Source organism: Aulonocara stuartgranti (assembly GCF_965226115.1).
Source record: "Aulonocara stuartgranti genome assembly, chromosome: 14".
Classification (NCBI taxonomy): domain Eukaryota; kingdom Metazoa; phylum Chordata; class Actinopteri; order Cichliformes; family Cichlidae; genus Aulonocara; species Aulonocara stuartgranti.
The window spans coordinates 18,650,234-18,659,344 of NC_138950.1; the positions used below are offsets into that span (position 1 = coordinate 18,650,234).

At 39.7% G+C, this 9,111-nt stretch overlaps 1 protein-coding gene across 1 annotated transcript; it reads right to left on the reverse strand.

Annotated features, from left to right (window-relative positions):
- Positions 1–2,341: 2,341 nt before the first annotated feature.
- On the reverse strand, positions 2,342–8,406 carry laynb (layilin b). Its single transcript, XM_082502689.1, has 7 exons — positions 7,966–8,406; positions 5,320–5,626; positions 4,623–4,774; positions 4,231–4,275; positions 3,228–3,305; positions 3,014–3,131; positions 2,342–2,920 (listed from the first exon to the last, which is right to left on the reverse strand). The coding sequence occupies exons 1-7, from the start codon at positions 8,036–8,038 to the stop codon at positions 2,593–2,595; spliced, it is 1,101 nt and encodes a 366-aa protein (XP_082358815.1). The 5' UTR covers positions 8,039–8,406; the 3' UTR covers positions 2,342–2,592.
- Between the last annotated feature and the right edge of the window lie 705 nt (positions 8,407–9,111).

Sequence of the window (9,111 nt, forward strand, 5' to 3'; positions counted from 1 at the left end):
GGCCACCGAGCCGCTCCACACTTCAGTGCCAATTGGTTGCCAGGACAACCAGACCCACCTCTTACGTCAACCGGTAAAATTGCTATTCTGAAATCTGTTTGCTCGCCTGCCCTTCTTGATTGCACGCATAGGTAACTTTGAAGTTTTTGCCCTGCAGGTGTTTAATAAGCTTTTGTCAGCTGCGAGTGAAAAATGCAGGGGGAGACAGGGGCTAAAAGCGGTCTGAACCGGCCTGAAAGCCTCCAGAGTAAAAAAAGTGAAAAAAAATAAAAAATTTAAGAAGCAATAAAACCATCTATCTATCTATCTATCTATCTATCTATCTATCTATCTATCTATCTATATATATATAGATAGCTGATTAATCCAGCTATGCAACGTGCATTATTTCTAATCTATAACATTACATAATGGAATATGCAGAGCTCCATATAAAATCAGACATTTTATCAGCCACAAAGAAACTTTTGTCAGCTACATGACAGCACCATCTGTTGGCAAAAGTAGAAAACTGAAGCGAGGCTCCATATTTTCCTTTTCCTCAGTGTTTGACTGATTACGCTCCATGCTTTCAATCAGCTTTAAAGCAGATCCCACCAGTATATCTATATTATTATTAAACAAAGAATGCAGCCAAAATATCTTAACTACACATCAGAAAAAGAAGCAATCTTCATGTCGGAATTACAGCACAGCTCTGCAACTGGCACTGCTTTTCTTCATGTTGTGTAGTGACAGTCAAACGGAGAACAGTGGATTGCTAAGCAGGCAGGCAGAGCAGCGCTCCGAAGGCCTCCGCTGTCAAGCATTGACTTCCTGAATGTAAGAGTTCCAGATGTGCTTTTGGCATTTCCTGTCTAACATTCTCCAAGAACACACTCAGCCTCTCCTTACTGGGCTTGCTACATCTTTCCAAGACACCGATCCAACACCCACTCAGTGCACATTTAGAAAAAAACACAGACATTTGTATATGTAACGTAAAGAGTGATCTTTAAAAATGAACATGGAAATGCACATGCACTGATTAACGTGTGATATATTTTAAACTGGCCTCAAGTTTCTGTCAGATCAGTGGGAAAGTTGAACCTCGTGCACAATCAGGTGGAGTCAGGAAACCGCACAACTTTGAGGTTTATTTTGGCCACAGCAGTTCAGCCATCGGTGTTTCCTCATGTTCTCTGCTGGGCTCTGACATCAGAGACCAAACAGGAAGCCTTACACAGGGATGACACCAAAGTTCAAGTTTAGAGAAAAGGTCAAAAAAGTCCCTGGGTTGGAGTCTCCATCACAGCAGCAAGCCAACAAGCAAACCGTCTCTGTCTTCTGACTCATCATATCCTTTGACATTATTGTAAAAAGAGAAGCTGAGTAGTTTAATGTGCGATTGTTTACAAAATGAGTAACTCTGTGGGTGTGCAATATTGCAGGATTAGGCTAATTGCATAATCTGTTATGTCAGATTCAGCAGTGCTGCTGCACCACCAAGATGACCTGAACTATTAATGCTTCTTTGGTTTCATTAATGCCTCCTAAAACTTCTAAAAACTTTAGTGCTGCTGTAATGTTGCATAATTTATTAGAGCCGAAGGTTTAAACTGAACAAAGGAAATAAGTGGGCACAAATATGTGTTTTTCTTTGAGTTGAAAAAAAAAACCCCTCAAAGCCCATTCTGTTAGCTTAGTTTAGAGACCTGTGCACACATGACCTGCATCTTTAGCTGCTTGATGAATTGGTCTTACCATTTATTCAGTTAACTTAAAATATAACACAATTTTTAAGGACAGCATTATCAGCAGTCTATCAGATGGCCTGCCCCTTTAGCCTAAATTACTTTAATACAGGATCAAAATTTGCCTTGGAAATTTGTGCATTCTCCCCAGGCGATAAATAGACTAATGCTTTTGATATTCCACTTTAACTTTTCTGTAATATCTTCACCCACTTTTCATTAACCTTATGAAATATTAGAACCTTTATGGCATGATTTGGTTTTATATTTTTGCAGTTTCCAGCCTTTGCATTTCAGTGCATAGCCTGTCATGTAGTAAGTGCCACTATAAGATTAGTGGATTACAGTAAGGGTCTCAACAGCTGTTGGATGGATTATTATGAAATTGTATACACACATTTGTGCCCTCATCAGAATCACTTTGGCAATCCTTCAACTTCTCATCCTTTTCTTTTTCAATCAGATTTGATCGGCTTCAGCTTTATATAGTGTGTGGAACTAGTCTGCAATTTTGGGCATCCATACTACGATGGTGAATATGGAAAACAATGTGTCTACATCTATCAGCATGCTATCACAGTGATTCACGGAGTTAACAGTGCCATTGGTCTGACTGTAACACATTTTTATTAAAACATCAGAAATATAAAGTCATGTGTACGTGAATACCAAGTCATGGACAAAACATTAAGAACCCCTGTTTTATGGAATACACTGATTTGCAGACAGTACATTCTACATGCAGGACTAGAAAATTGAGTGAAACCTGTACAGATATGGCCAAGCTGTTTAGAAATCCTGCACCGCACAGTGTAACTGTAGTCTGTCTGTGGTTGACGGACATTTGCAGACACCGGTGTTATCCATAGATCTCATTTTCCACCCATCCAGTCTGACTGCGGCAGCGCCGGCTTTGAGCTCTGCAGGGCTCGTAAATGTCATTGGTGACAAAGCCGCTCTCATTGTCCACACACGACACATTCTCATAATCGTTGCACAGGGAGTCATGGGACGGAGAACCGGAGTACTTTGTCATGATTTCTGCTGCTATCCTGCTGTCCAGAGCAGTGTGAGGCAGTTTGGTAATGTCACTGTAGGCATAAGGTCCTTGCACAGGGCAAGATGAAGCTGTTGCTAGCACCCACTGTTTTGATCTGCTGGGATAGCTTTCTGTTTCTGTCTTCCTCCTAAATATGAAAGAGGGCCAAAGTTAAAATCAACAGGACATACTCATATAATCAAATGCATTAAAAAAAAATTGTTATAGCTGTCTGTTTTACCTCTTAGCATGCTGTTTGTAGCAAAAGAAACCAACAGCTGCAAACAACAGCAACAGTAGCGCAGGGATAGTCGCATAAAGGATGTAGGAAATGTCGAGGGTGTTGCCAGAGAAAGATACTGTGAACAAAAGAACTTTGCTTGTGACACAGTGGTTTTTCATAGCTTCCCAAAACATACCTCAGAGTATCAAGAATATTTTCTTTCCTTTCTTACCAGAGGATTCAGGTAGTGCTATTTTTATCCTTTCATTACTTTCTGTGGTTGACAGTATGCTTGGAATCAAAGATGGAACTAGAGAAACCAGAAAACAAAATCAACAGGTGCGTGTGAAAGATATTTTAAATGATTCGATTACTCCATGAGATAGATATAGATATATATATATATATATACACATATATCACATAATGTATGATTTCACTAAACTCACCCATAGATAGACTATTACAGCTGACGCATATGATGCATAAGTTCTACTGCAGAGGACAGTTGCATTTTAATTTCTAGAAAATTTAGCAGTTAAAAAAATAGAGTTCTCCAAAGAATCTTCGTGTTTTATCTTTATATGGTTGGTGGCTGGATCCTTGGCTGCTCCAGTCTGCATACCAAATATGCTTAGACAAGATGCTGAACCTCAGGTTGCTCTCCAATGCATTTATCGGAGTAATGTGTGTGAAATTTAGCTAGAAAGGATTTATGAGTAGAAAAAAAGTGCTTTTATGAATATGTTTGCATGGGTGAATGACGCATGTAGTATGTAGCCCATTTACCATGTTTCTCGCAGAAAAGGTGTTTAAAAGAGGTCACAAGCATGTATAAATTTTCTTTAGCCTTTTATGTGTTTATGAAGACTGTAGTAATACCCAAAAGAATGAGGCTGCAGATATAAGCAATGAGAAGGGTGGCTGAGCTCTCCCTTAAAGTAATGGTGAAGAGCTTGGTTATTCAAAATGGATTTGGAGTAGAGCTGCTGCTCCTCCACATTGAAAGGAGCCAGTCGAAGTGGTTCAGGCATCTGATTAGGATGCTTCCTGCAGGTGTTGGGTGTCTCAAAGGACAATAAACAAAATGTAATCGAACATACAGAATATTATGTATAATATAAAAATTTTCATGCGATCACATTACATGGAATACATGGTTGTTTTCAGAATGCACAGTACACAGCAGACGTTGTATCACGTTCTAATATTAGCATTTCTAAGCTGACAAGTACCTGCATGTGCTGTGTTTCTGTCCTCAGTAAATACTGGTACTTTTTCTGCAGAACAGGGAAATAAATTAGTGTTATTCAGAGGAAGAAAGCAATACATGGGTGAGACTACTAAAGGTTGCTTTATGGAAAGAAATGAGTCATTTTTTCCCCTCTTTTCATGTAATCAGCTATATTTTAATGTCGGTTGTAAGAAAACATACCATTAAAACTCTTTCTGTTTAGTTTTAGCTGCTGGCAGCAGTGGATACATTGTAGCAGCGATCCCTAGACAATAAAATTCTAGTTTTGTAGATTTAGGAACTAAAAAAACAACCAAGAGTACCAAATTTTAACATTTTCCAGCACTCTTAAGCCAGCTAGATCACTGGTATGTGTGAGGCATACCAGCTCACCTTCTGCGTATTTGCAGACAAAGTTGTTCTTGGAGCTGCAGTTTTCATCATTCCACTGGAACAGGAAACGACCCTCAGGTGTTTCAGAGGGCTGGTGATACAAAACTACGCACATTTCCTTACCGCACGATGGCTCGTCCCAGTGCCAGTTCCTGCAACAAATAAGATGCACAAGTTTAGACTATATATTAATTTTCTTTCATTCTTTTGCTTGACTGCTGACAGAGACAGATGACTATTCTTACTCACCCCTATGGGCAATTTACAATCACCAATTACAAACCTCATTAAACTGCACGTGTTTGGTCTGCGAGAGAAACCTATGGTACCTCAAGAGAATGGACTCAGATATAACGAGAGTATGCAAGCTTCACTGGTGGATGCTGGATTCAAACACAGGACCCACTTACTGTGTGGCAGCAATGCTAACCACCACACCACCGTGCTGTCCTGAGCTCAAACAGTGTGTCATTTATTTCTATCTTAATCCCAAATTCTTGCAAAGGACATTAGACATTCCTTCACTCCCACACAAACATCACCTAATCCAATATTTTTTCTGAGTCATCATTGAATACAGCCTTTTTCCACTTCCATCTGCAGCACACTGTCTCGGGGGCCACTCTTACTGTTTTCACAGATGCAGCTTAAACATTTACACAGATGAAAAATATATTTTAAAACAAAGAGGAAAAACCTGAACTTAGCCTTGCTTCCATCCAGCCAGTAATACTGCGAGGGGCAACCTGGGCTTGACGTCCCGACGCTGTAACGTTGCGGGTTGCGACGGAGCCCGATCCAGAAGTCGCCATCTCTATTGGTCAGCTTTTGTATGTACCTCTCTATCAGTTGCTGCTCACTTTCCGTCTCGATGCTTAGCAGCTCGCCTCCGTCCAACCTGCAGGCCTGTCTGGCATCCTCAAAGGTCAGCCTTCGCCTGCTGTCGTGGATGTAGGACGCCTTGTAACACGGACGCTGTGTCCCGCTCCGGCATATTCTTTGCCCTGGACGCCAACCGGGAGCATTGAGGATAAAACAAGATGATAAATGCAGGGTTTTTGTTTTCTGAACCCTTCCTGTGGTATCTGTGTGGCAGGAAGATTTTAAGCTGCTTACAGTGTCACAGACAAAAAATAGGAACCAGAATGTTTGGGTTGCATTGCCAAATTCTTTCCACTGCAATGGTACAGATGGTACTGATATTTATACCTTTACTTTCAAGGGCTTAAAAAAGGGGTTTTTTTCTACATCAGTCTCACTCCAGTAAAAATAATTTTACTCTCATTTTTTCACATTTCAAAATTTGCTGTCTCAACCCTCTGTATGTCCAGACTCAGTTTTAATCACTGTTTTTCTGACTTCCACATCCATCAAACTAAGTGTGTCAGGCTGGTACATGATATTTTGTCATGGGAGAGAGCAGGGCAACCATATCAAAGCAGTCATCAGAATAATGTTTTTCTAGGTTTTCTAGATTTTTAATTAGTTTATGCGCACTTTATCCTATTGCATCTGATGAAAAGAATGAAGAAATATGAGACCATGACAGGCTAAAAAACCTCCCTTGTTTCCATTTTCTTATACTAAAATGCACAATTGAATTTGTTGTGTTCTGATTGCCTATACATTCCCAAGAACAATCGAAAACACGTGGCTGTGTTTCGCTGCAGTGCGAGGTTGTTGAAGTTTGCTAAAATTAAACTAATGAATAAACAATTTTAGTAAAACTGAAGTAAAACTAAGAACCAAACTTTAAAAAAGGGTAAAATCTGAATTAAATGACATTGTGTGCTGATAAATCTAACTAAAATAAAAACATACAGAACTTGTCTTCAGCAGAATCTGCAAGTTAAATCAAGATCAGCAAAGTCATTGCTATTTTATAACTATCATTAATTAATAGTAGTTATGCAATGAATGAATTAGTCAGATTTAATCAAGTTTCTTCATGGTGCAAACATCCTTTGAGACTGGGTCATGTGAAACTTCTGACTTTCTCAAAAGTCACATCAAGATTTTGAGTGATACATCATATGCACTAATCAGAACCTTCATTAGGCACTACAGTCATTAAAGGATGGACATGGTCACCAACAGTTAGGTAGACTGTGGCATTTAAACAACACTGAGTTGGTACAAAGGGACCCAGAGTGAGTCAAGAAAATGTCCCCCACACCTTTACACCAGCACCACAAGCCTGACCCACTGATACAAGGCAGAATGGATCCTTTCCTGCTGTTTACACCAAATCCTGACCCTGCAAACCAAATGTCACAGCACAAATCAAGACTCATCAGACCAGGCGATGTTTTTATAATCTTGCAAACCCCATGCAAACTTCAGCTTCCATTGCTTTTCTTAGGCAGCAGTGGCACCTGGTGTGGTCTTTTGCTGCTGCCCATCATCTTCAAGGCTTTGATATACTGTGTGTTCAGCTATGCTCTTCTGCATATCTTGCTTGTAAGGAGTTGGTATTTGAGTTACTGTTGTTTTCCTATCAAATCAAAGCAGTCTGGCTAGTCTCCTTTGATCACTGGCATTATTTAACCAGGAAATCCCTTGAGATTAATATCTCTTTCAAGGGAAACATGACCAAGATCTCAACGTCTGCCCAGATGAGAAGTAAGCCAAACAACGCCAGAGTGACTGAGAGAAGTGCAAAAAGTGTTGCAACTGTCCCAGTCTCTTCAGCTTTTCACAATCAATTGATCCTAGTTAGCTACTTGCTGCACGTCGCTTACGCTAGCCTGGGAGAGACAAGGGATCAAACCATGGGCTAGAAATACCTTCAGACTGGCTCGCAGCGGAGACTGTGAGGGGAAAAACTACAATACTGCATACGGATTTACATTATGTTGGCGTAGTTATGGCTATTGTTGTGATTAGGCCTATAGTTAGCAGCATTATTGTATCCTTTTAGTCCTACTGATGCGCTATAGTACAGTTAAAGGTGTTAAATTATAATTCTTCCTCATATTAAATGAGTTCGCCCACCTAATCGCATGCTGCTGTGCTGTGAGTTTGACTGCTGTCTGTTTATGATTATAGCACACACACACACACACACACACACACACACACACACACACACACACACACACCGAGGACAAGTTTTCCAGCGGTTCTGGTTTAAGCCCGTTAACTTAAACATTAACAACAACAACAACAACAACAACAACAACAACAACAACACAAATACAACTCATGGTCTTGTCATTCAGATATTATCGAAGCTTTCTCAGCGAAAAACAAAACAAAAACAACAAAACTCGTACAACTCGGAAATAAAACTACTATACGTTTTTTTTAAGGGAGTTTTCCCCACTTCGAAGGAAATTCTTACCATTAAGTTTAGAAGTGGAGCCAGGCTGGAACAAAACGGCGATAACAGTGCCAAACAGCTTCATAAAATCCATCTCTACATGTTCACCTAGTGTGCTGGAATCGTAAATAAGGTGTAAACTAGGGAGTTGGGATATGAGCTTGAGCTTCAGACCTCCGTGGTAAACACAGTGATGACACAGAGGGAGCAGCAGAATAGTCTATTCAGCCTAAAAGTGGGTCGTCTTGCTGAAGGCGTGCATATGCCGTCTGCTGAGGCGGAAAAAAGAAAAAAAAAAAACCAGGAGGGAGAGACAGAGGCCGATTTTTGAAAAAAAAAAGAAAAGAAAAAGAAAAAAGTACATATGTCGCAAGAAAAAATAGAGTTTGTGTTCTTTTTAGCTGTAATCACTGAGGTATAAGTCCGCGCAGTTCTTAATCAACAATGCAGAGTCCCATTTCATATATACTGATGCCATGATAGGATGAATAGAGTTCTTTGTGCATATCATGCGCGTTGTATTAAAACTGTTAATGAGCATCTTTCATTCTTTCTGGCCGAGTGCCATGTCCAGGGAAAAACAGCTCAGAGGAGGAAAAAACAGGTTTACTTCAAAATGTTGTGTTGCTCGTTAAAAGTAGAATTCAATTTTTCATTGTGTCTTTCTGATAAACAAGTTGATCTGATATTATGCTGCTTTTTGTATTTTATTTATTTAAAAACATACTGATCACAACTAAAAGAAATGCGTCAGTAAGTAATACGTTTAGAGGAAAATGATTTAGACCACACTGTGAAAACAACATTTAAAGAGAGATAAACAGTAAGGACACGAAGTAAGATTATTACAGAGTAAAAGATAAAGTGGAATTGGGTGGAAGAGAGCGAGGGATTGCCCATAAAACAGGAAAACAGGCAGTGGAGGAAGAGGAAAGTATTTTTTTTTAGACCCGCACTTCCTGTTCATTGCTTTGGTCTGGTTTCCTTAATTTTCAGAGTAGAAATGACTGAGGTTAGACTGTCTGGATCAGTCATGAGTTATAAAATGGAAATAAATCAAATTTCAACGTCAGCTCCACCAGATATTTTTCTTTCTGGCCAAATTATTTCATCACTATTCTAAATGAATGTGAAGTCAGTAGTCATTTCCAGGGTGGGGGTCTTTCT